The sequence below is a fragment of the Drosophila suzukii genome, chromosome 3 (genome assembly GCF_043229965.1).
Source record: "Drosophila suzukii chromosome 3, CBGP_Dsuzu_IsoJpt1.0, whole genome shotgun sequence".
NCBI lineage: Eukaryota > Metazoa > Arthropoda > Insecta > Diptera > Drosophilidae > Drosophila > Drosophila suzukii.
Genome location: NC_092082.1, coordinates 79,833,922 through 79,860,548, shown reverse-complemented (window position 1 = coordinate 79,860,548; position 26,627 = coordinate 79,833,922). Strand labels below are relative to the sequence as shown.

The 26,627-nt window shown below is 39.3% G+C and overlaps 6 protein-coding genes across 6 annotated transcripts; 3 read left to right on the top strand and 3 right to left on the bottom strand.

Moving 5' to 3' along the window:
- The first annotated feature begins 8,672 nt into the window (after positions 1–8,672).
- On the top strand, positions 8,673–10,134 carry LOC108018607 (uncharacterized). The gene is made up of 2 exons (XM_017086168.4): positions 8,673–9,944; positions 9,997–10,134. The coding sequence occupies exons 1-2, from the start codon at positions 8,757–8,759 to the stop codon at positions 10,132–10,134; spliced, it is 1,326 nt and encodes a 441-aa protein (XP_016941657.4). The 5' UTR covers positions 8,673–8,756.
- Positions 10,135–16,444: 6,310 nt separating this feature from the next.
- Positions 16,445–17,229, top strand: LOC108018589 (uncharacterized). The gene has a single exon (XM_017086148.4). It carries the CDS (start codon positions 16,502–16,504, stop codon positions 17,168–17,170), a length of 669 nt encoding a protein of 222 aa, XP_016941637.4. The 5' UTR covers positions 16,445–16,501; the 3' UTR covers positions 17,171–17,229.
- Positions 17,230–19,867: 2,638 nt separating this feature from the next.
- On the bottom strand, positions 19,868–22,854 carry LOC108018619 (protein TAPT1 homolog). The gene is made up of 3 exons (XM_036817712.3): positions 22,565–22,854; positions 21,554–22,164; positions 19,868–21,489 (listed from the first exon to the last, which is right to left on the bottom strand). The coding sequence occupies exons 1-3, from the start codon at positions 22,758–22,760 to the stop codon at positions 20,281–20,283; spliced, it is 2,016 nt and encodes a 671-aa protein (XP_036673607.3). The 5' UTR covers positions 22,761–22,854; the 3' UTR covers positions 19,868–20,280.
- A 103-nt stretch (positions 22,855–22,957) lies between these two features.
- Positions 22,958–24,150, top strand: Cbp20 (cap binding protein 20). Its single transcript, XM_017086149.4, has 3 exons — positions 22,958–23,109; positions 23,165–23,382; positions 23,886–24,150. Exons 1-3 carry the CDS (start codon positions 23,062–23,064, stop codon positions 24,082–24,084), a joined length of 465 nt encoding a protein of 154 aa, XP_016941638.2. The 5' UTR covers positions 22,958–23,061; the 3' UTR covers positions 24,085–24,150.
- On the bottom strand, positions 24,146–25,610 carry Prx5 (Peroxiredoxin 5). Its single transcript, XM_036817714.3, has 3 exons — positions 25,354–25,610; positions 25,032–25,166; positions 24,146–24,599 (listed from the first exon to the last, which is right to left on the bottom strand). Exons 1-3 carry the CDS (start codon positions 25,546–25,548, stop codon positions 24,270–24,272), a joined length of 660 nt encoding a protein of 219 aa, XP_036673609.3. The 5' UTR covers positions 25,549–25,610; the 3' UTR covers positions 24,146–24,269.
- LOC118877730 (ubiquitin-like protein 4A) lies at positions 25,573–26,268 on the bottom strand. The gene is made up of 2 exons (XM_036817715.3): positions 26,111–26,268; positions 25,573–26,047 (listed from the first exon to the last, which is right to left on the bottom strand). Exons 1-2 carry the CDS (start codon positions 26,156–26,158, stop codon positions 25,703–25,705), a joined length of 393 nt encoding a protein of 130 aa, XP_036673610.1. The 5' UTR covers positions 26,159–26,268; the 3' UTR covers positions 25,573–25,702.
- Positions 26,269–26,627: the final 359 nt, after the last annotated feature.

Genomic DNA, 26,627 nt, shown 5'->3' with positions numbered 1-26,627 from the left:
AAAATTATTTAGAATATAGTTAAATTTAACCTTATAGAATTTACATTATATATCAAAATATATAGAGGAACTAACGCCTCTATATTATCGAAAATCAGCAACTCACATGCTCACATAAAAGATTTTCATCTCTGACTTCCTTTCTTCTGAGCTCCAATCGCGTTCTGGCCAAAACTCTTATGTTTTCGATTACAACACCCAGATAAGAAGGGCTCACTGCCATCTCTCTGGATCCCAAAAAGATCCGAGCGGAAATAGAAAAAGGGTTTGGCCCAGGCCCAGAGATCCAGTCATCTTGAGATGGGTGCTGCTGTTGCAACTGATGTTGATGCTGATGCTGATGTGGATGCTGATGTTAAAGCTGATGTCGTTTCTTCCGCTGATCCCCAAAAGGAGTGACGCCTTAGGGCAATAACTGGCAACTGGCAACTGGCAACATCCCGACACGTCACCAAAGCGGGTAACAAAATGGCTAAAATGCATTTGCAACGCTCCAATGCGTCTGTTTGTCTTTTGTTGTTGTGTCGTGTTGTTTGCCATTCTGACACAGTCTACCTTTTTGCCTTCTCAGCCAGGCTAAGTTCATTACTAGCGCAACGAAAGTTGGTAACTTGTAGGAGACATGGTACCAAGTTAATGGCCAAGACTTGACACGCATTAAATGGTCTCAGCTCAGTCTTTTATTATTTTTATTATGACAGTTACGGAATTTTTGGTTCTTTTTCTAAATAAAATCTAACTTTGATTTTATGGATGTCTAAAAATACCTTTAAAAATATAAAACAAACCCAAAACTCTTATCAAATCATGTTTGTATTTAAAATCTTACCTATCATATCTTACTTATCTTATTTTACTGCTTAAAAATTAAGATTGTAAAAATTTTTAATTGCCTAAGTAAAATGATATCAATTTTGAAACTTATGAAAATAGAAATCCAAAGATCGAAATGATATTTCTGCATGGATCTCTAAAGACAAAAATCAATGCCCAATTTAAGATCGATGGTTATAGATAATTTGTTGAGAAACAAACATTAGTAAAATACCAAATGAAAATTAATTAAAAATGCGACATTTTATGGCTGACAGACAGACTCGGGCCCTCAGCTCAGCCCTCATGTGGAGCAGTCTAGTGCAGTGTCAACGTGGCCAAGATTATTTACATTTACACCTGGTCAGGCGTCGATATCGTCGGATGAGAAGGAGGAGGAGGGGTAGACACTGCTCCACACTTGCCACGCTAATGAGGCCTCAAGACCAAAGAAGTTTGACATTTTTGGCCTGGTCAAAAAAAGAAGAAGAGGGACCACCAGCCGAGTGCGATCATCTGGTGATTTCTTTTCTCGATGTTTTTTCCCTGGACCGGCGATGCTTATCAGCGATTTTGTTGCCACAGCAGCATCATCCCAGAGATCTGATCGGTTTTCTGTACCGTTTCTCTGCCTCAATTAATGAAAATGAAAATCTCGGACTCGTCTCGACTCAACTCTCAATCTGATGCTTATCGCAAAAATGCCGAAAAAATCGATTAATGCAAATGCCTCTCGATTCACGTCTGTGCGGCCAAATAACTTACAATTATGCTAAAGTGTTGAAAACGATTTGATTGTTTGATTGGTCTGTGATTGTGTGGGGAAGATGGGTCACCACACCATTTTTGGGACTGATAAGCCAAATATTAATTTCTTTACACTTGACATGGAAAACTGAATAAATTAGCTGCGGCCGGGAGAGATCTCATCAGTGCGGCTTGTTAACCGGAAATGAAGCATTAATCGACCAGCTCAAGTCAACTGTACTCGGCTCAGCTCAGTTCACAATTTGTCAGGCCGAGAGCATCGCATCTATGTGTTCACCATTCATTCATATGGATGCCCATCGATTGTCTCCAAGTTCTGAATGAAAATTGAAAATTTTTCGAAGAGAGGCAGGGGCAAAAGCCCTCGAAAAAATAAAAAAAAACCTTTGTCCGACTGGCTTGTTTATAAATAGAAGTAAATTAATAACATAAGTACCTAATCCAATCAATCAAACTGGTAAATCACACAGCCAGTCTATAGAAACCAAATGCCAAAAGCCCAGCCAAAGGTAACTCGAAAAAACATCGGAATCGGAATCGGGGGAACACAACAACCATGACAACAACAACTGTGACTGACTGACTACAAGATAAAAACATCAACGGCAACAGCCACAACAATCACAACAGCAACAACAACGGCAGTCCGTCCGTAAAGTTTTAGCTGTAACAAAAAAAATCGGATATGCCCATCCCTAAAAAGGCAACAGAAACAAATATGAAAGGGAAAAGTCACATTTGTCAGAGTCTTGAATACCCTCAAAGGGTATTTCGTTTTATGGAGCTTTAATAAGTGGCTTACAAACTAAAACTAAAAAAAAATGTATGTAAATAAAGCTGAAATGTTTGTTGGATTCGAGTTTTAAGATTAATCAAAAACTATAAAAGATAATTGGATTTCATATGTATAAGGAAAACAATAGTTATATCCTAGTGGTGTATTTATGAAACTAAACATGATGATTTTTTTTTAAATACCAATAAGATCTGAATCGGAATTTTTCTACAAATGATGGAATTTTTAATTACTCTAAGTTTTGAACGTGTATTTATCTATCATATTTATATTTTAATAATCCTACTGCTACAAGATTGTCTTAATATATAGGGCCATATTTTAAGATAATCAAAGAATTCCGGAAAGGAAATAGTGTTTTAATAATCTTATCCCAAGACTTCCCGAAATGGTATGTAAAATAACAACATTATAAAGATCCAAGTATAAGAGTATTTATATACCCTTTTTTCTTCCCTTTCTGTTTTCTCCTGGGCCGTGAGTTGCTTTCTATAGTATAAAGTATATGGAGGCATGTTGAGTTGATGTTGATGCTGTCGCCCGGCGACATTGCGGAACTGTAGCCGACATTCAGTCTTTGGGTCTTCGGTCGTGGGTCTCTCGTACTCCCCTCTTGAACCCGCCAATCTCCCAGTGACTGTCTGTCTCCCGAGGTCCGTTTGCTTTCGTTGGGTTCTTCAGTCCAGTTTTTTGCCTGATCTGAAGCTGCTGCTGCTGCGGCTGCTGGCTCAGATTCCCAACCTCACCCACCCGCCGTCCAAGTCTGGCCAATCCTTTTTTTATATTTTACTTTTTTTACCATTTTTTTTTTTAGCTTAGCTTGAGTTGGCTCTGGGGTCTCTCGCTGTGGCTCTTTTTATGAATATGAATGGCTTAGCACGCGCCTTTTAAGCCACCAGCTGAGATGACTTGTGGCTTTTCAATTTCTCGTTGTTGCGTTTTGCTCTTTTACTTGTCGATCCCTCTTGGCCTGGGCCCCTCTCGTATTGATCGTTTTATTTCCAACGTTGGGGTTTTTTCACATATCTGTATTTTTTTGTGAATTATTGAGTACTTGACGGTCTGTGGGTCTCCGTTTTTCTGTGGTTCTGAACCAGGTCTCTCCTCAGCTTAATGACGGGGCGCAATTTATTTTTTTTTCTGCTTCCATACTTGAGATTCTTTTGTCTTAGAAATCTTCTAACGGATAAATGCACTAAATATAGTTAAGGTAGCAAGAATTATTAATGATTTTCTGGGTAGGGCATCCACAAGTTCATTTCATGATCTCCAGCCTCTTGCAATTGCCTTTGACAATAATGTTTTGAGATGTGCGCCGGAAATGAGTAATCAAGATTATGAGATATTAGCAAAAATAGATTTTCGATTTCGGTTTACGAGCATTGATTGATGAGGTGAGACAGCAGCCAGAAATCTTGGAACATGACGAGCGATCGAATATTTCCCCGTTGAATTGATGTTCGCTGGAAATTCAATAACTCCTTCTGTATAAGTCAGTCAAATCATTTTTGGAATGCAATTAAGTGGTAAATTATGAAGCATTTCGAACAGGTGAAATGCTAGACACCATAAGCTCCAGATTTATGAAGCTTTGGTAGCTTTGGTAACTGCAACTTGTCACACACATGCCTTGCATTATTGGGTAGGAAAAATCGGGGAGTATCGCTTACCCATATCGGCTTTCCACCACAACAGAACCATCAGTACCGAACTGGGCCGCAAAATGAACTTAATCAAGTAATGACCGGGTTGATGAGGAGCGGCCACATTTCTTATGCCGTCCGTTCCTCGACGGTAACATGAGTAATACAACAGATACAGATCAGTAGCTAGACAATAAAACCAAAGCCCAAACATGGCTTGGCCCATTGCCATTAAAACCGAGTCTCCGCCGAGTTCGAGTCCCAGTCGAAGTCCCAAGCCCTTCTAATTGGCGCGTCCAGTAAAAAAAAGAAGAGAAAAATGCCCGACTCTCAAAGTGGGGCATAAAACTCAACATTTTATGTAATGTGTTCATTAGAGTCGATAGCTATTCTCATCTTCCTCGACTGAATAATTGATCCAATAACACAGCGTGCCGTTGATTTTTTACAATCAAGCGATAAAGTTTACTATCGCAGATCGATATTATCGCCAAATAGTTATTAATTGAGGCGTCTGCTCCAGAATTTCCTTGAGGTTTTCCCTTGTCTTTTGCTTTTTTTTATTGCCCATGCGAATTACCTTAATTCCTTAATTTGCATATTAAAAATCGGAATTTTTATAGATCTACACCAAAACGTTTTTCTGGTATTTTGTCCATTGGCGGAGATACCCAGACCAAAAAAAAAAAAACAGGGAGAAATTAACGATCTATTCGTATTAAAACCCTTTGAACAAGGTCCATAAAAAATGTTGGAACCATCAAAATGGTAAACGCTACACAATGGAGTTTTGGAAAGGCATTTCGATCATTTGACGAGGTCTTTTTTTTTAGTGTTGGGGTATTGAGAGGGTATACTGAAATTCGAAATATAACTTCTTTGGATATTGAAGTTTTAATGGAAAAACTAAAATAGTCAACATCTCTTATAGAAATGTATAAAAACCTACGTCAATAAAATAAATAAAATATTCTCAATAGGACTTTTTTTACATACCCAAAACATACCCAAGCTTAACCTATACTACCTAATAATATTATTCCAGGGTAGTATGAATACATATTGTCAAACATAAAATTCAATTCCTCCCGCATTTCTTATCCAAATTAGTATAGAAATAGATGTCGGTTTTATTGCGGTTTTAGGTGTAAATGGCAATTAGTGTGATGAGAGTGGACAAACCTGGAAAACCAGGAGGGAGATGGAGGGAAGTTTACATGGCTGTCGTCTAGGGCAACATTGTCACTAGACTTTAGGCCTGTCTTCCTGGCCTGACAGTTCGACATAAATGCCACACGCACGATCCCAGCCAATCCCAATTGCCCGCTGCGGTAAGATCAGGTCCGGTTTTTGGTCCTGTCCTCTTGCAGTACTCTTGGCCATAAAATCACAGAGCGATGCGCTTACAGTTGCTATCATTATTATTATTATTACTATTATTGAATGCTGTTCGATGCTGGCGCATGGCATAAAGTAACCAAGTCAACGACTGATCATTAAGCCGCAAACAAAATGTTTGTCCGTTCGCATTTTCCAATTGAATTCCCTCTTATAATCTGGGATAACATTCCGTAAGCCGCTCTTAAGATCCAACCGCATAAATACGTGTTTTATATAACGCAAATTGCGCGCATAAATCAAAACCAACAAGTGGCGGGAGGATAAAGACATTTAGAAGGAGTACGAGAGGAAGTTGTGCCAACAAAGTTCCGAACCAAATGGTCGGAGATTCAACGTGATTGATAAAACGTGTACTTCTGCAGCAGCGAGTTTAAGATACTTTGGTTTACAGGTTACTTTAAAGACAAAGTGCAGGTTGACTGACCAGAAAGGAACTTTCGGAAAGGTCAAAGTACCGAGAGTCCTGGCAGTAAATATTTCAGATACGCAAAAAAATTTGAAGCTCTTTATACTACTTGGGAGTATGGATTGTTTTCTTTTGAATGTTAATGAATACTGTTCTGTACACTATAAAAATTTAAAAATCAATTTAAAAAATACAAAATATTGGAAATAATATTTATTTATTTATTGCTGAAAGTAAACATTTTTTCAATTTCTTTATTATATGTTTTTGAAAGTATCTAAATAAACCAATCAGATCTAAATACTATTCAATAATACTAGGTACCTAATAATAAATTTTGATAAATTTTAAAACTTCTTAACTAGACTTTTTTTAGAACTAACATTTTTGGAAAAGAAATTAAAACTACTTCAAGTACATCTTATGAATGAGTAACAATCAAATGAAATCTTGCATACCCAAAAAAAATATATTTTCAGAATACAATGAAGCAAACTAAGATGAGGCATCTTTTTTTTCCGATATAAAGCAGAACGATAAGTGCCATTTAACGCAGTTCAGGCCACCAATTGAATTCCCCGGACATCAAAGACCTCCCAGAGCTTTCTGCCGACTGCCAAGGAACCCTCTCATATTAACCGACACATCGGCCGACAGTAGCTCAATCTCCAGGCCGAGATGAATGCAGGTGGTAGCCCTGGGGGCCGTCAAATTACCTTCCTTGGTAGAGAGAGAGCGATCCAGCGATGGCCCAGCTAATAAAGCCGTAAAATTAAACGCCAACAGGCCTGCAAAATGGCAAGTCGTCGGGCCAAGAGGCAGTGATAAACGCCCAGAGATGTTTGGAATTGTTTATTCGCGTGCAAATAATTGCAGCTCACCTGGTTAGTTGGGTATCGGATTGGCTGCGCATTGTAATCAGTTGGCCAGGCCTTAATAACGAGCTTCCCGTGTTGAGCGATTTGGTTGCGGGGCGTTGAGGGCGTCAATTGGCCAAACTAATGAGCCGCTAATGAGAAAGCATCGCAGCAGGTCGCGTCGATCAAATGGAGATACATGTACATTTTACCCACCTGATACTGTGCAAATCCATTCACAGATCTTAGATATGAGGAAATCTAGTTCGCGGGGCGTTTACATATAAACAAAAATAATTAAAATATTTACCCAAAATGCCAGATGCTAAGGCACCACAAACCCAACCAAATGTCCGAGATATTTAAACGGGTTGCGGGGCAAAACCAAATGTAAACGCCCCAAATGCGGGCAGGCACAAATTGTATCTATGTATCCATGTGTATCTTGCAGTTGTATCTGGCTTTTAGGCCCACCCGACAAGGCCATAAACGTTATTTTTTCGTCCGCTCCAGACGGCCCAAAGCCAGTAAATGAACAGAGAAATAAAATGTTAAGCACTTGTTGATTGGGTTAGGGAGAGTCTTCGGATAGAAACGTCTTGTCTGGTTCCGCTGATTGAAAAATGTGGAAAATGTACAAGTTTTAATATCCAAATGATCAATTTATTAATATTGAAAATGCGTCTAATGAACACATTAAAATATTTGTTTATTATAAGTACCAAACTCAATTGAAAGTTTTATTTAAACTTTATGATACCAAGAAATTTGTTAGAAACAAATTGTTATACATTGATTTTACATTTTATTAAGTTTATTTTTATTAAAGACTTTTATGGTAAAATTAAAGGCAACTTATTTAAAAAGTCTATTTTTATTACATTAGTTAAGTGCAACTGACTTTTTCATTGGTTTAATTATAAATTAATTATAATGAGTATAGAACTGGTCAGAGTATAGAACTAGATCAGAATACAATGGTAATAACTTTCCAAATTACTACGTGAATATTTAAAAAAAATTTAAATATCTTCGTAACGGACAATTTGGTAGCCTGGATATTTCTGCCTTTCGCAAATCTAATCACATCCACATCTGGGGTGGAGTTTACTTTGCCACCCAACGGCAAGCTATTTCTTATTCGCCTCTTCGAATGTGTCCGAACTGTCAGAAATAGCGAGAATTGCAACGGTTGTCGACAACAGCAATAAACGGCAATGGAAACACAGAAACATTTATTTAATTAACTTGCATCAAAAGTTGTTGATGTATATTAATAAAACATTTCAATTTTCATATTTTCCAGCAGCCCAACGTATGCTGCACACACAAAATTTTAACGACTTAGTCGTTTTCCCATTCGCTTCCATTGTGAAACTTGTTTTCATAGCAAGTCTAGTGTCTATCGCTTAATTGATGCCACAGCAAAATGTTTTGGAAACAAAAGCCGAGATATGAGCAGGCAAGTGTCATAAATAAGATCCCAAACAACTCGTCGGCTCATTAGTGGAGAGTTTTGGAAAACATACGGATCGGAATCGGAGGAGAGCTTCAAGAAGCGCCGCCAGAGATGAGATTGGAAAAGTCCAACTGGATCGCTCCGAGTGTCCCCGTCGATCAGGTCGGGCCCCATGCCTGGGTCCATAAAACAAAATCAGTTTGAAATGAAAACATATCCATGCCTCGTTAGCATCCGATCTCAGCAGGGTGGTAGCAATGCCACAAGTGTTACATGGAAAGTGGTGCATGAGGAGATTTTCACCAAATTGTTGCGGGAAAATGGTTCAGATAAATGGATATAAATTGTGGGATGGAAAACTGTTCGATTTAACCCAATAATCGTTCTTAGTTGCGAGAGAAGTGTATGAAACTTATAATCAGAAAATTATAGATCTGAATACAAAATACTAATAGATCAAAGATACAAAAATTAGGGCCTTTACATTTATTAAATATTTTTTGTTCTTTAAAATTTTGACTTTCACAGCAGGCAAAGCATTTTCCTTATCTACACAGAACACTTGGAAAATTTTTCAACTAAAACACACATACCTCAAATTTAAGACAACAAAATGCCTCCACTAACCAAGGAGGATAAAAGTAGGAAGTTCATGGTGGGAAGCAGTGACTCAGAGACTGAAAATGAGGATCTAGCCCTTGTACACTTGGTGCTCAGGAAGTTGAGTATCAAGGATCAAACTCTGCTCCATCGTCATTTTAAAAATGTCCCAGAAGCATTCAATATCCTTTGGCGGGATCAACACCAACGTTTGGATTTGGGACAAATGCAGTGGAAACTGCACGGATCTGACCTCCATTTATTTCTGCAGGACATGTGTACGGAATTCCGGAGCATCCATTTTCGCAGTGAACAGCTGCAGGAGGAGCTTAATATTCTGGAGCAGGCGGGTATTGAACGACTGGTCCATGTGGAGACCTGTGAGATTTCCTGGGGTAATTCGATGATCAAAAATATTAATTTTCCACAATGGCCATTTCACGCCTTGCCAAAACTGTTAAGCAACCTGACTCATCTTGAGATATATGCTCCTGTGCAGGCCTGCTTTATAGAACAATTCCGAAATTTGGAATCCTTAAAGATCCATCAAGAGATTTCCAGTTCAGCTTTGGAGGCAATTTTGCGCAATGAGGCGCCATTGATGCAATTGCATTTATTGGGGGATTTTAACTACCAACTTTTTGGAATCTCAAAGTGTAAACACCTTAAGAACCTATTGGTAAATCTTCAAACCTTTTTATCCAGTCCAAATGAGATCCTTCGATTGCCGAAACTGTTGGTCTTAGGGATCACTAAGCTGACAGAAAATGGAGACTCTTTAAAAGCATTATCCAAAGTGATCAAGGAAAAAGGAAGTCAGCTTGAGAGTTTTAAACTTAACTGCAGTTTCATGGATCATGGAAAGTACCTATCGCAATTGCAGTTAAATCGTTATCTTAGCTTGGATGAACTGGAGTTGGTGGACTGCAAATTTGAAGATCAGGAAATGACCAAACTGTGTCTTCCCGTAACCCAAAGCTATGCCATGTTTGGCAATTGCCCCGACCTCATGGATGACCAACTTTTGGACTTTATCAAGGCCAGTACCAAACTAAACGAACTTGTACTTATTGAGTGCCCAAAACTGACGGAAGCTCTACTCCATGATGTTGTTAAAGTTCGCAACAGTGGTGAGAAACAGGAGCCCTTGTTAATCAGAGTTAAGGATTGCCAGGATATTTGGGATTCCTATCAGAAGAACGTAAGAATTATCTGTGATTTATTAATGGTTTTTAATAGAACTTGCCTTTCAGTTTTCTAGCTATTGGGATCGTAAACGATCTTTAGTCAGGTTGGAATGCATTACAAAAGAGAGGAAGCCTATTGAAAATGTCCAGTTTATCTTTCACGATCCACCGGAAGGTCCCAGTATAATCCAAGTGATAGTTTGACATGATTTATACAGTTTCTCAATAAATTTCTTTACAAATTAAAGCGTAGATAAAAAGTAAACAAAGTCTATACAAAATATAACGTACTATATTTATTGATATCATCTTAGTATTGTTAGGAAGTTTTCAGGAAGATAAAAATTTATAACTTCCTAATGATTAAAGGCCAAATTTAATAAAATTTATGTTAACAAAGATATTTATTTATTTAATACCTGCTTTGAATGAAAGTCTTTTCAAATGTATGCCCCATTACCTTAACCATAAGAACTTCTTAATGATATATGGGATTACAAAGATAGGATCGACCATCCATATATTCCACACATAAGGGAGCTTAGCCTGGCTTTTAGCCGTAATTAATCTTGGGTCTATCAGGTGGCATCAAACCAGTCTGTATGGACTTCTCCTCTTGCTAATTGGCCGCCTGCCATGTGGCGATTTGTCATAGTCACCGACTCCACCACGCATGCGCCACGCATGTGGCAACCGCCTGCCTACCGCCCACCGCCCCTGCCCCGCCACGCCCCCTTTCGATTGGCAAAAGCCACACGCAACAGCTACACGATTTTCAACAACAAAATTTGTCATATGTGACGATGGCTTGGTTTATTCGCTTCTTGGTTTTTTTTCGCATTTTTTCCGCATTTTGTGCGTTTTGGTGCTTTGGGCTTTGAGCATTTTGTCATTTTGGTGGCGACCACCGTTGCGGAATGCAGAAAACAAATTTGTGAACATGACGCAGTTTACAGCTCCAGTGTCCACAACTCTGCGACTGTCGCGGTGGCCACCCATTGTTATAATTATTGGGCGCCCGTGTGCAAGTGACAATTTAGCTCTGGTTCTCCGGCTTTCTGGCTGAGCATTTGTGGAGCAAACAGTAAACAAGCGACATGTGTTGAAAGTCGTCCGAGGACAGCTGTTTCGGTGGTACTTTGAAAGGAGTTGTGCCAGAAGAGCAGCCATAAATTCCTGGAAATTGAATTTTTAGGCATTTTTCAATTGGATTTGGACCAGAAATGGGTTCCCAAAGGAAATTGCAACCCATTTTTCAGGTTTTATGGAATTATGAATGGGATTTCCAACTAAAAGAGATAATTTTTTAACAATATTAAGGGATTCACTTCAAAAGTTTATGAAACAAGGTAAATCTGCAATAGATTCAATCAATATTTTGGGAAAGTATAGTAAAACAATGGTAAAATTATACAATTTTTCAAAATTTATTAGTATTATTATTATTTATTTGCTTAAAAATTTGTAATAATTTCCTTATAGCATTTGTAAATTTGTAACATCTTAAGATTTGAATGTGGCACTATATTAGTTACAGAACATTTTGTAAAATGCATATTCACAAGAACTTGTTCATACGTTAAGTCAAATTTTACCGCCGACCTTATCTCTACCCCATATTTGATTTCACCTTAACGATTCGCTTAGACATCACGAATGGAAAGACCTTAATAACTTTTGCGACCTCTGTCTGCCCTCGGCCCTCGTTCCTTCAGTCAGTCATACTCTGAGCCAGTTTCGGTGTGGGGAACCCGACTTGGCCAGATCCCTGAGCTCGAGCACTAATTCGTTTTCACACTTTTCATGCATCGGACAGGTCGAAATGGCTGGCGGCGCATTGGCAGCGCCTAATTTCGTACGCCAGACTTAGATCGCGTCCTCTTCTGCGACACAGGAAGAAAAAATGATCAATAAAATATAGATATCAGGTTTTTATTATATGAACAAAAATGATTTTAATCTAATTTGTTTAAAATTTCTTAAAATTATTTTTGAGTTGAGATCAGAAAATAATTATTTTAAAATTAAGTATTTCTTAAAATAATACTTGATAAAAAAAAGTGCTTGAAAAAAGTACTGAAAAAAACTTTGTAAAGGAAAAGAAGAAAAGGAAAGTAGAAACCGAAGCAGACTTTATAATAAGGATTTTAGGAATAACACTCATCTGATTTTGCTTATAAAAAAACCCTAGTAAAATAATATCACCTGGATTTTTTTCAGTGCATGTGACACCCGTTTCCAGCCGGCTAATATTTATATTTGCCCTGCATTTCTCACTCTGCCGATTGCAAGCGATTTGATAAGCAAATGGAAATGCAGTTCGCTGGAGAAAGAGAATAGAGCCGGCGATCGGAGGAGGATGGGGAGTACGGGAAGGAGGCCAGTCGGAGTCAGACGATGGCGGCGAAAGGTGCAAATAAATAATTTGCAGTAGCCAGGCGGCGACCACTCGACGACCCACTGTTGGCCTACCAACCGCAAAAACCCCACTCCGATCCACTGAAAGCGACGGCCAGACAAATATTTTATTGCAAATTTGCTGATATTGGACGACAGGCGGCCACTGGAGCAGTTTGTAATGCTGCTGCGGCTCTTGTCCGGCTGTTTTGCATATTAAATTTATTTTATTGAATATAGGCAAAGATTTAGTTAGATATGCGAGGATGGATTGTGCAGTTTTCGGAAATTCCCATATGGGAAAATTGTAATAAGAATTACTACTTATGTATCATTATTTTTCGATATTCTTAAATTACTCTTTGCTACGAGTCGTTTTATTAAGATAAGAACCGTATTTCCTGTATTAAAAATAACTATATTCTTTAATATTTATAAGGTTTTACTAAGATCGTATTATAAAAAAGGAAGCCTAAAATCTTAAGACCATTAAAATTCATAAAAAGTGGCAAAAATTAATAATTTTCAGGTTGAAATGCCAATCGATTAGAAATTAAACAACGAGTTTAACGATGTATGACATTCCTCATTCTGACTTATATTTTTGTTATGGCAGCCAAAAAAACGGAATTTTTATGGCGAAAAAAGGTTTAAATTTTTGTCAAAAATAAAAATTTCAGATTTTTGTCAAAAATTCGACATTTTTTTCCGGTTTTTCCATCGTAGTTCAGCCAAATCAAGGCGTACAGCTAAAAGACCGACAGTTTTGAACAGCTTGCTAAATATGCTAACAATCCTCATCACTTTTTGGAAAATTTATTTTTTGACCAATTTTCTCAATTTTTGTAGGGGTTACATCACTTTTTTTCGAAAAATGGCAAAAATTAACAATTTTCAGGTTGAAATGCCAATCGATTGGAAATTAAACAACGAGCTCAACGAGGTATGACATTCCTTATTCTGACTTATATTTTTGTTATGGCAGCTAAAAAACTGAATTTTTATGGTGAAAAAAGGGTTAACATTTTTGTCAAAAATACAAAATTCAAATTTTTGTCAAAAATTCGACATTTTTTCCGGTTTTTTCATCGTAGTTCAGCCAAATCAAGGCGTACAGCTAAAAGACCGACAGTTTTGAACAGCTTGCTAAATATGCTAACGATCCTTATCACTTTTAGGAAAATTTATTTTTTGACCAATTTTCTCAATTTTTTTAGGGGTTACATCACTTTTTTGCGAAAAATGGTAAAAATTAAAAATTTTCAGGTTAAAATGCCAATCGATTGGAAATTAAGCAACGAGCTCAACGAGGTATGACATTCCTCATTCTGACTTATATTTTTGTTATGGCAGCCAAAAAACTGAATTTTTATGGCGAAAAAAGGGTTAACATTTTTGTCAAAAATACAAAATTCAGATTTTTGTCAAAAATTCGACATTTTTTTCCGGTTTTTCCATCGTAGTTCCCGACAGCTAATTATTTTTAGGGATTATAATAGGGTTTTTCTGATAAAATCTCTGTATTTTGTCCCCAAAAATCTCTAGTAGTTCATAAGTTTTCCGAACTACCCTCTTGCTGGCCAGCACATGCGCTTTTCCAGCTCATTGTGCTACTCTTTCCTATGGAAACCGTAGCCCCCGCCGGCGGGGTGGCGCATAATTGCCATCGGATTCGGACGCCATGGATGGGGAAGGCCCAGCGGGCGATGAATTATTAATTGCCGTTGATTTGCATTGAGATTTGAACGGTCCGGGATCATTACCGGGCCCGGCAATCTTGGGCACCGTCGACCGCCGACCACAGACCGCATATAGTGTAAACATAATAATCAACGGGCATTATATGCCGATATATGGGCGATCAGTAGAATGCGCTTTTGCAAAATGGCCGGCGGTCAGCGTGGCCCCCAATTGACACCTGAGCGGCCGAGTTGCCTATTACTGCTACTATTATTATTATTGTTGCTGCTGCTGCTGCAGCTGTAATTGTTATTTATGCACTTGCATTTAGCCGCTTGTAATGGCATGTGGACCGCCGCCATGCCCCCTGGGATGGGCGTTACGCCAGCAATTTGCAGTGCGGCGAACGCTTACGTAACAGTTCGAATCGCCTAATTGTGGGGCGATTGTAGGGGCACAATGATGCTCGAAATTAAATTGTATTGGGTCATTATCTGCCTGAAGTAGAAAAGGATATCGTAAGATCTTGATATGTTGTTTTATATGAAAATACATCTGATATTTTTTATTTTTATTGAAAATATTGTTTATATTTTTATATTAAATTTAAATAAAGAGACAAAAATAAACACTGAAAAAATCTTGGGACCATTGTTATTTAAAATCTAGTTAGAACAATTCAATGTTCAATTCAGTTAAAAAAGATCGAAACATCTTTATTTATTTATGTGCTTATATATTTTGAGTGTCCCCCAAGATAATATGTTTTAAAAACAAAAGCTAAAAGCATCGAAATAAAATATTTTTTTAAGAGCCATAACAAATTCTTCTTTACTTTTGTTTTGAGGCATTAGTATCTCAAATGTCTTCCATGATATCTGCAACCAAAAGTCTACAAAAACTGGGCTTAAATGATTTTCAATATATTTTGAAATTGCTAATATGCTAATATGAAGCAGTGAAATCCATCTTACAAAGTAGTCAAAGTTCAAGCTAACTACAAGGAGGTAAAAAATCGGATGTGTAGATAAATCTCCCAGTTTTTTCCTTGGGCAGGGCACACGCGCTTAAGATCAACTTGAAAAAGTCGCGGATCCCTGGAATCCAAGGGATAAACAGAAAAGTAAGAAAAAAATAAAGAGCTGCCCTCCTTTGTTGTTGCACTTAAAGTCGCTAAAAACGCGGTGTGTTCGCTTGTCAAAATTGCAGCTTCCAGGTTTTTTTTAAACGTTAAGAAGCCACAAAGAGATGACGCAGTCGAAATGGTTAAATGAATTAACCCTTTTACTTTGCACAAACACACACATAAGCAAGCAGCCGGTAACACAGTGGCAGCAACAACAATAGCAGCCACTGATTTTTCTTACTTTTCAGGCAGTTCTTGTAGTTTTTGGTCAACACACAGATTAACCAACACCTTAGCGAAAATATTTTACGTACTAACACTACACTATTCTTTTAAAAAAATTAAAACTTGCTGTTATTAAGTATTTTTGTAGGACTCTTTTTTATCATATTTAAACATGACAATTTTTTAAGATTTATTAATATTTAGGTTCAAAAACTATGTTAAATTTGTATTTAGAAAAGATGTGAAATTTTTTTTAAATATAAATAATAAGTTTTTAAAAACGTTTTCTGAAAAAAAAACTATTCCCAAAACTAACGTTCTTTTATTCAAAAATAATTAACAATTTTGTTTTAGTGTATATTTTTGGACAGGTTTTTAGAAGTACTAAAAGTATCACTAAGGTATAAGCAGAAGTTGGTAAAAATTAGTTATTTCCGAAGAGGTAGTTAGGGTGTGCTAACATTTTGGCTTTGCCCTGGCGGCTCGTGGGTACACACATTTATTTAAATGCTTACCTTACCGCTTGGACTACCTCTCGGCACTTGAGATGGAGCTGAAGCTGAAGAAGCTGAAGCACGGTGGAGAATTGCGCGTAAATTCGTTGCGGTCTCCGCGTCATCAACGTAATCGCCGTCAACAGCAGTCAACAGCATCAAACTGGCAGGCAAATGTTGCTACTGTTTCCAGACGCAGTCCGTCCGGCCAACAGAAGCCACAGAAGCACCAACAGCCAAAGTGAAGTGGTTTTTTTATGATGAGATGAGATGAGCCGAGCCCAAAGAGCAGCACTTTCCAACCGAGAAGACGGAGCCCACAACAAAAGCGTGTCTGTCGAGTTCGGTAATGGGATGTATCTATACCTCCGTAAAGAGTACATAATGTGTGGAACCTTTTCATACAAAATAAACACAAAGCAATATTTGCAAAAACAAAAAAGGTAGGAATGGGATTTACTTATTTTTAAGAAAAAAGTCTTTAATATATCCAATTTAATCCGAATATAAATTTTAGATTTATTTTATAATATCAAGATTAACTTCACTAAATTCTTAAATTTTTCTAATCTGAATACTTTATACCTCTGAGAATTTTGTCAAATATTCCTAGCCACTTTTGTCAATTGTCGGTGAAGTGACTGCAAAAATGAGGGTCTACCTGTATCAGATGCGCCCGGTGCTGTTCCTTTTCTACATCGTGGAGACCGCGGCCAATATGTTGCTGATCCATTATTATCTGAAAACGTTCGTGTTCGTCAACTTGGCCTTGATGGGTTGGGGCGACTTCGTTAACCAATACTTGTATATGCTTTGCTTTTACATTTTTACTGTGCTGACGACCTTTGCCAGCATAAATCTGTGCACCGGCAACCATTGTTCGATCGTCGAGGAAGTAGTGCGACCACTGCTCGGCTTCGTTACCTATACGATCTGCTCTCTGATGGTCCTCAGCGATGCCCAGTCGGACATCTATGTTCTGTACTCCGATAAGAAACCAGATGATTTACTAATGCCCGAGAAGCCAATGCATCCGTATTTCGATAATATAAGGCTCCAGGCGACGATCTCTTTGGTGATCAGTGTGATTTTCCTGCTGCACTGTCTCATCGCATTGGATGTCCTGCTGTCCAACGAGGACTCGGATGATGAACGTTCGTCGGATAACTCTCAACCCTCCGATCCCTCCGACGATATTGTCGATGAGCTGGACTACGTCCCTGTGCGTCTCTATGTTTTGGGAGGAGTGGCACAACGCTGGCTGGAACAGTACCAGTGGTTCCAGGACTTTACCCGCTCTGGAGTCTCAAATATCTGATTTCTTTTTGGATTTTAAATTTCTCAAGACTGAGCAATAAAAGAGTCAATAATGTATAATGGAAGTATTATAGTATAGGATGGATTGTCATATGTATATAGTAAATATTTAAAATCGATGAAGATTGTTAATGAATTTTATTTTTTAGAATTCAGTATACGAGTTTGTATACTCAGTATAGATTATTATTTTAAAAATTAAATAATGTAAAGAGACATAAGATATTCGGATGCTTATGTAGAGATTGTTAGCTTAAATACCTCGCCAAATCTGTTTAATCGTAACATGTCATATTATATCCTATTAATACCAGATATTGGCTCACTGAAACGTAATACCCGTTATCATGTCCCCTGGTAATTATGCAGCGTTTAGTTTCCGCTATATGCAATGAAATGGACCCTCCCCATCGCTGTTCTTATGACGTCAGCGGGAAGCAACAGTTACGCGCTGCATCATACAAAGCTCATTGTCGTCAATGTGTCAGCGATAAGCAGCTGGGGTCTTATACATATATCTGTATCTATCCGGGGATATTGCGCATGTCCAAAGTCGGGAAAGGAATCGATAAATTATGGGGCCGAGCGGCAGTCAAGAGCAAGGTAAAGCATTGCCCTGGTACTGTTGGGTGTGGTGCTTTCATTCATGAAAAAGTGCTGTATATGTATGGTCCGTGTCCATGGCCCTCACCCTGTGGGACTTACTCAAGGCTATTTTTAACGCAGGCCAAAGGCTGCCGGCCGGATGTCGAGGCTTTTGAAAGAAGTTTTCCTTTCTGTTCGCACAAACTATGCAATGCAATTACGAAGTCAGTCTGCCAGTCTGCATTGTTTACTTGCATCATTTTAAGGTAGATTTCCTTAAGGTTGTAAAATACCTGAGAAAAGGAAATTAGAAAGAGGTTTTAAGATAGAGATATTTAAATAGAGTAATATAATAATGCCATAAGCACTCTTTAATACCCGATAATGCAATTTTTGTGGCCTACTTTTCGGGGTTTTCTATCCATACATATTCGTTTTTAATTTTCTTCCTGCAGTGAGTTGTTTATTTACGTCACAAATTACATAAAACTATTAATTAATATGTAAGTTTCACAATTGTCAATTACATAACAATTAAATTAAATCTAAATTCTGATAGTAAAGTTATAAGGAGTGCTTTAAAATATTTTAGGAATTAAGAAATGCTTTTAAATTTCTTAAAAATAAACAAAATATAATATTAAATTAACCACAAGAAATTCCCCCCAAAAAGCTGAATTTCAAAGGATAAATTTAACTGAAAATTCCATTCCCTAAGGAGCTGACTTTAAGCACGGGGTCAAGAAATCAAGAATAAATCTTCACAAATTTCATTTAACAAGGAGGAAAAACGTCTTTTCTCCCACGCTGAAAGGGAATGTGAAAAGTACATGAATGCGAAAGGGAAAATCGATAGGGACGCCATTCCGAAGGAGCGTTGTGTCCTTGAAATCGAAAAGGGAAAGAGCCATTCATGAAATTAGTCGAAGTTTTCATGAATGAAAAAGGCGAGCGAGGAGTTAGGAGAATTTTCTTCGGGATTTGGTGAGTTTGCGCAGGATAAAACGGGTGTTTTTAAAGGGGTTTATTGCTGGTTCGGTTTTCGAAAGGTTCCCCTTTTCAGGGCACTGACGCAACCACATTGCGCTGTTCCAAGGTCAGCGTAAAATTTCATTCATAAAACTGATACGCCCCATGGCGTATACATATATATATATACCCATGGCGCGTGTAAGTTCCCAGGGGGTGGTTATGGATTGGGTGGTTTGAATTTGGAGCCATGGATCCACTGCGGATATGGGCTAAGCGAGCACTCCGTTTTCAGCTTGTTGATTTTTCTACGCGTGCAAACACAAACAAAGCGTGAAACCTTTTCATTCATAAAACCAACTCAGGGGGGCTCCAAACTTTTGACTTTCTAATACCGCAACCCCCCAGTAAAATGCTTGGGGCCCAAAAACAATTTTTGGAGCGAATCCAAAAAACAATTTCGCGCTAAGCTGAAAGCAATTTTTGCCCCTAGGAGCTTGTGGAAAACTTAGTCATTTGGATGTCGTTGAGATGGGGACTAAATGTGGATGACTGTCATCTTGCTGACTGCAAAATGGCAAAGGTTATAGAATAAATGATGCGTGTGGATATTTATAAAACTCAAATAATACATAAAATGAAAAATGTACTGAAAATTATAATAAACACTTCTTTTAAAAATAATACATGTTATAAAAAAAATGATTTATATTAAATCAAAAAAGTTTTATAAAATTAGAAAATGCTAAAATAATACGAAAAATGTGGTTTCTCAAATTTAATTTAATAACACTTGTTATTACGGCACACTTGTCGTATGAGCAATATTTTGAGATCTGTTGGCACACTACGTATCCCCTGGTGGTCACATGCTGCATGAATTTCCCGATGGCAATGCGATGCAGTAAAGTGGATTTCAGAACCAGCAGGCACTTGCACTTCTGAATTTTTGAGTAGCTGAGCTTAAATTCCATTAAATTTGTACTTTTATAAAAAAAGCTAAAGGTTCTGGTAAAATACGAATTAAATATGTTTTTCGTTGGGTCTTAAATACTTTAGAATGTTTTATTATTGGTTTTCTACGGGAATATGTGCCAAATATATTATATGCGAGTATATACAAAATAAAATAAAATCCATCAACTTTCAAAAAAATAAAAAAGTTTCTTAAAGTTTTATTTTTAATTTTCCTCTATGAATTTCATAATTGTATACAACTATTCAGTTCCTCTTCATTAAGCTGCACACCTCTTAATAGTAATAAATATATTGGACAAAATATGTCATATTAAATTTATTTTATAAAGTGCTTGTTAACAGCCAATTTGGTAGTTTTAAATGTGCAATCGTCAAAAACACAGTGGGGCACACATAAACGATTTTGAGGCACAGTTTGATATTCTAGAGAACATATTTTCAGCTATAACCTAAAATACATTTTTAAATCCATGCTCACTTATCTTTACAGAGAGCCATTAAGCGATACACAAAAGATCAAAAACGCAACTACGTACAAGGTAAGATGAAAAATAATAATAAGTTAGCATCGATTTATGGCTACAGCTGTGTCGTTTGGTTGCCGCCCGCGAGTCCGGAGGTCGCTCCCTTCTCCATAACGCTGGGAATGCCCGGTTCCGATTCGGATCGTTTGTGCGTTCGCTTGGGCAGCCGCTGGGTCGCCTGCTTGGCCTTGAGGCTCGCCTCTCCGTCGCCGGAATGGTTGAGCAGCATCAGATCCGGCTGGCTGCGCACCAGGTCCTGCTCCTGGTAAACCTCCTGGACGGCTGTACTCGCATTGTTATTGGTCACCTGCTCGTTAAGACAAACATCATCCAAATCCACATCGCTGTTGGAGAAGAGAGCAGTGGCGCCCAGTTCCAGGGAGTTGGTTACATCCAGCTCCTGCTCACTGACCGCTTTCTTTGGCGTAGACGTGGAGGCAATCGAGACGCGGGAGAAATTCTTGCTCACATCCAGATTGACGGCACTGGGTGGGGTCAACAGTGTGGTCACCTGTGCTGGCTTCGAGCCAATGCTAATGTTATTATTATTATTGTGACTCTGCCCGCCCATCGAAGTTGTTGAGACAGAGGCAGCTGGTCCTCCAATAACAGGCACATTGGTCATACTACTCGGTGTTGAACTATTCCGCTCGGTCTGATGTTCCTTCATTAATTTGCAGGCCTTGCCCAGGGCACATATGGTCAGACAAATCCGCAAGCCCATGGCAAACAGATAGGCGAGCAGGAAGAGTAGCCAGGCAGCCAGGTTCTCGAAAGAGACCGCCGTATAGATGGCTTTTATCAAGACCACCGCCAGGGGGAATGGAATAAATCCCATGCGTCTGGCCACCAAATCGGAGTGATCCGAGAAAGCATGCTTTTGTCGCGTCTGGGTCATGTCGTAAGCCAAGCTGGTTGTGTACTCTCTGTAGATGCTCTCCGGCAACTCGTTGAATCTTGTGATGAACGCATGCTTTACCCAATCGATAAGTATTTCCGTAAACAACACGGCAAAGCAGTCGGGCAGCATCACACAGAACTGGGTAATGCTCCAGTCGAACTCCTTCATGGTTTGGATGACTACAATAAACAGCAGCACTGAAAGGTGGAAGCGCTCACGCACATCGCTGCAGGTCAGCTGGAACAGATTGTTCTTGTCGAACTTTTTGAACACGGATCCTTTGAGCTCCACGAAGTTGTTCGATATCATAATGGTCAACAGACCCTTGTTGTTCGAGTTCACTGCCACATTCAAACAGGTGGCCTGAAAGAAGAAATAAACCATAAATTGTAACCCAATCAAGGAAAGTTAATTTTCTACAACTGACCTGAAACATGATCAGTCCGCTGTGCAAAAACACGTAAATTAGAGTGAAGAGAACGTGCGTGAGTACTCCAAAATGTTCCCTCTTTGAGTTCTTTGGTTCGGTGGCTGTCCAGAAGAGAGCATCGATGGTGTCCTGACCGAAGGCGGACAATAGTCGGTCGCCCACTTCCAGCATATTGTAGAATATGTACAGCTTGATGATTGACTGCGATTTTATGATGTGGTACACCCGATTCGTGTCCACCAAGAGCATTATTAGCGTCACCGTCATCCAGATGAAGCCTTTGAGCAGATCGCAGATTTCCGCAGGCGACAGCAGCCTTTGTCCGCTGCTGCGAAGGCGAAAAATGCGCGCCACCGTCCTTGAAACCAGGGCCCAAATGGCCATCAGGAATCGGACGGGCAGAAAGGTGTGAATGTACAGGAAGGAGTCGGCACACTGCATGATCCCGTAGACCATGAACCGCTCCAGATCTCGTGGTATGCGCATGAAACTGTAGATCTTCTGTCGGCGCGCCGAATAGCGCTCCTCATCATGCTCCAGCATATAGCCGCGTGTCATCTCCACCTTGAAGAAGTCGTAGAATGTGTTGGTGCAGGTCTCTGTTGTTCCTAAAAAGGGTACAAATTGTTTGGTTTTAATGTGCAAAATAAAAATTAATTTAAAACGTAAATTGTAGAATACTTATATTTAAGGGAGTTTTTTTAATCACTGGTATTGTAAACTCCAGAGATCAAATAAAAATCGTGACCGATATTTATCTTTATAGTTATTATACATTTTTAGTGAAAATGCAATTTTTAAAGTTCCCATGACATTCCTAATTGGTGGACTTTGTATTTGAGTTAAACCGGAACCGGCTTTTAAGCCCGTATAAAAAACCTATATTGTACAGTTGTGTTTACAATTTTAATAAATTTTGTATAAAAAAGATATAAACCTCTTTCTTAGGACCATGAGACTAAGGATATTAAATAGATACCCCAAAATGGTTCTTCCCCCAATATTTACCGCTCTGCAGTCGCTGCTGCGCTGCTCCCGCTGCCGGCGTCGCAGTCGGCGTCGCTGCAACGTCATCCTGGGCGAGCGGCGCCTTCTGCTTAATCTCCTCCTGCTGATGATGCAGTTCCTCCACGCGGCTGCCGGTCATATCACCGCGGAAGCGCAGCTGCCGCTTACCGCCCGCCGAATTGAGTGATGTGTTCATTAAGTACGGTTTGTGGAATCCATAAAATTAATAATAACAACGAGTTGAGCTGGGAAATGTCTGGGTGAAACAGCAGCTAGTGTAAATGTACTAACGCGTGGCGCAAATACCAAAACGTAAACACTGTCACAAACGGTCACACTGAGTTAGCAGAGACAGGCTCCTCACTTAGCGGAGACATTCGCCTGACGTAGCGCTGACAAGGGAAAATACCAGCTTGTCTATCGAAAAATCAATCGCTGGAGTACCGCCACTAAAGAAAAGCGTAGAAATTTTTTAATATAGTTTATAATCAGAAAATATGACTGCATCCGTTGAATTGAGCTCATATCGCGATCAGCACTTTAAGGTGAGTATGGTCGGAAGTTTGGCTACCAATTACTAACATAAAATCCTCGTTGCAGGGCTCTCGCTCGGAGCAAGAGAGATCGCTTCGCGACTCGTGTACACTATATGTTGGAAATCTTAGTTTCTACACGACGGAGGAGCAGATCCACGAGCTCTTCTCCCGCTGCGGCGATGTCCGGGTCATAGTAATGGGTCTGGACAAGTACAAGAAGACGCCCTGTGGCTTCTGCTTCGTGGAGTACTATATAAGATCGGAGGCGGAAGCTGCCATGAGGTGAGACATCTGGTCGCTGGGGAAAGCCACATTGTTCCCGGTAATTGAGGAGTTTTCTAGATCTCTATCCACAAAGGAACAAAGGAGCTCCTTAGATAGAAGAAATGTATAACCTATGTCCGAATTTCATATTTTAGTTGACCAATTAGTTCCACTAATTGCAAAATGTTGAGAAACATTACTAGAAAAACTTAGAAATGTAGCATTTTAGGGAATTGTTATTCTTGTTTTTGTAATGAAAACATGTTCTTTTGTGTTTTAGAATAGATTTTCTCGTTTGATAAACCATTATTATGATCTACATAATCTACATAAAACCGTATAGCCCAGCTTATTTGTATCATTCAGTTTAGCAGTTAATAGATAGAACCTGTTATATTTATATTTAGATCAAAAATAAGCTTAGCTTCGAACTCAAATTGGATTACTTATTTATTAGATTAAAATGTAGTTTTTAAATAGAATCTTTTTAACACAGCATTTTCTTCTTTCCCCTCATAAAGATTTGTGAATGGCACCCGCTTGGATGATCGACTGATTCGTGTGGACTGGGACGCCGGCTTCATTGAGGGCAGGCAATATGGACGCGGCAAAACCGGCGGCCAGGTGCGCGATGAATATCGTACGGACTACGACGCCGGACGGGGAGGTTACGGCAAGCTGCTATCCCAGAAGATCGCCCCAAACACCGATAACCGCTAGCCCTACGATAAGATTAACGTCTAAGCCTCCACAATTAGTTATTAAAGCAACCACCTAGATATAACATCTCTAATCGCATATATTTATTGTACGTGCTACATAGTTCTTTTGAAGACGTAATTGATATCATTGCGGTCTAGCATTACTTTGTGAGTTTCTAGTATTTTTGGGAGACTGGAATTCATTTACTTCTTGCCAATGTTGTTGGCCAGCGAGCAGCTGAGTCCGGTGCCATCGGGCTCCACGTTCAACTCGGTCACCTTGCCGTTCTCCACCACCAGGGAGTAGCGCTTGGAGCGGACGCCGCCAAGTGGGGGCAGATCGATGGTCACGTCCAGGGCCTTGGTGAAGCCACCGGCGGGATCGGCCAGGAGGCGCACCTTGCCAGCTGCTCCGTGCTCCTTGCCCCAGGCGGACATCACGAAGGGATCGTTGACCGATACGCAGACGATCTCATCCACACCCTGCTTGGACTTCAGCTCATCGGCGGAGCTCACATAGCCGGGCAAATGGGTCTGCGGGTTAGGAAAATTGTTTATTCATTTGTTAAGTACTGCATGAATTACACTGCGAGTTAACAAAACTATGAATTTGAGAAGTTTTGAATGTTATTTCTAATTCTATTTTTAAATTAAGGGTTTTTATTTGTTTATATTTTGAAGGAAGGTCGTAATTAAGCCCAATCATTTTGTTTATACAAATTTGTAATGGAATTTTTTGTAATTCTTATAATAGTTAGGTTATGATCTTTTTTTCTTTGAATGTTTAATATTACTTGGCGGACTATACAAATCGACTAGAAGTTTATTGTTTTAATTGTTAAATCATAAACACTTTTAAATTCCATAGTATTTTTAACATTTTCATCTTATAAAGTCGAACCTCAAGAGTCTGTAGCCTATCGTATAAACTTTTTTTGCGGTGTAGAAAGGGATATTGTTACGTACCTTGGAGCAGCCGGGAGTGAAAGCTCCGGGAACGCCGAAAATGATCACCTTCTTGCCGTTGACCAGGTCACCGGTGTTGATCTTGTTGGCCGGGGAGTCCTCGAAGAGGTCCACCGAGGGCAGGGAGTCACCTACCTGGAATTTGGGGAAAACACACACACACAGAGTTAGAAAAAAGAGGAGAGATGGTGGTAACCTTGAAGCGTTGCAATTTCTCAGGTCGCTGCAATCAATATTCATGCAGTTCGTCCCCCGGCTTATGTAACGCACCACGGGCACTACGGCAGATGGAAATCGGAGTTTTCCGGTGACCTCCACTTACTTTCACCATGACTGCGGCTGTTCTGGATAAAGATCGCTGCGAAATGATTTGTTGGGGCAGCGCGGAGTTCACAACTCGGCCAAGTAATTTGCACGACAGCACACGCATTTCTCCTCTCTTTCTTCTTCTCACACACACACAGGCTCGCACGCACACGGCCAAGCACTGCATCTGGGCGAACAGCAGCGTTGCCATACCGCCGCGAAAAAACAATATGGGTTGTACTTTTCAGTCAAGTCTTAATTTTTACTACCTCATTCTTTTGGGGGGGAAATAAAAACAATAGGTTGAGGATAGACTTTCGTCATGCTTGGAGGGGGTTGGGTTTTTTTTTAAGTTTCTAGTGGGGCTATGTGGCCGCCCTGCTGACTATACTGTCCGCCAGTCTCTCCAAATCATCCAGGCTCTGTTCGTTGATTTTCTTCTCGAAGTCGGCCATAAACTCGTTGGTCAGACGTTCCGCCTGGTGTTCCGAATAGTGCTTCCGGAATCCGCGCAGAATGCTGTCCCTCAGGCACGGTTTCATCACCACTAGATTGAGTTTGGTGCCCTCTTTGATATTGGGATAGGATGCGATGGTCTGGTCATTGTTCAAGGGACGTCCCAGAAGCAATAACTTTTGATTGGCCGCCGATATTTGCAGTTCCACTTCTATCTGTTGTTTCACCTCCAGAATCGTGGATGTCGGCGCGACCTGCGTGGAAAAGAGCTCCATGAATGACATCTCTTGATTTACTGAACTATGGATGGCACTTACCTCGATCGTGCAGTCCTGGCCCTTGAGCACTTTGATTGTGATCTGCATAGTAAATGCCGAAAAAGTGAATATAAAATATGAAATATGGCTCGCAAGTAATATAAACAATCTGGCTTTTGCGTTGCCAGCTGGCGGGAGTTGCCACAAGTTGCGAACAGGCAGCGCAGCCCTGGTTTATCAGAAGTAAATAAAAGATAAATGTTTATTCATAATCTATTAATTTATTAGTGTAGATGATTAAAATAAATGTGTAAATAACATTTGACAAACTATCGCAAGCAGTCACTGTTTATAAACGGAAATAGTATCGAATATTTGGATACTTCCTATCATTTAAAACAACTCCTAAGCTGTTGAGTAATTGTTTATTATCTTTTCACGCTTTAACGTATTCTAAATATGATAATTTTACACAAACTATAGCCAAGGCCCTGGTATTTAGATAAATAATAAATGCTTTTAAGCTGAACAATATTATTTTATGGCTAGAAGACAACAGATAATACATATTAACTTG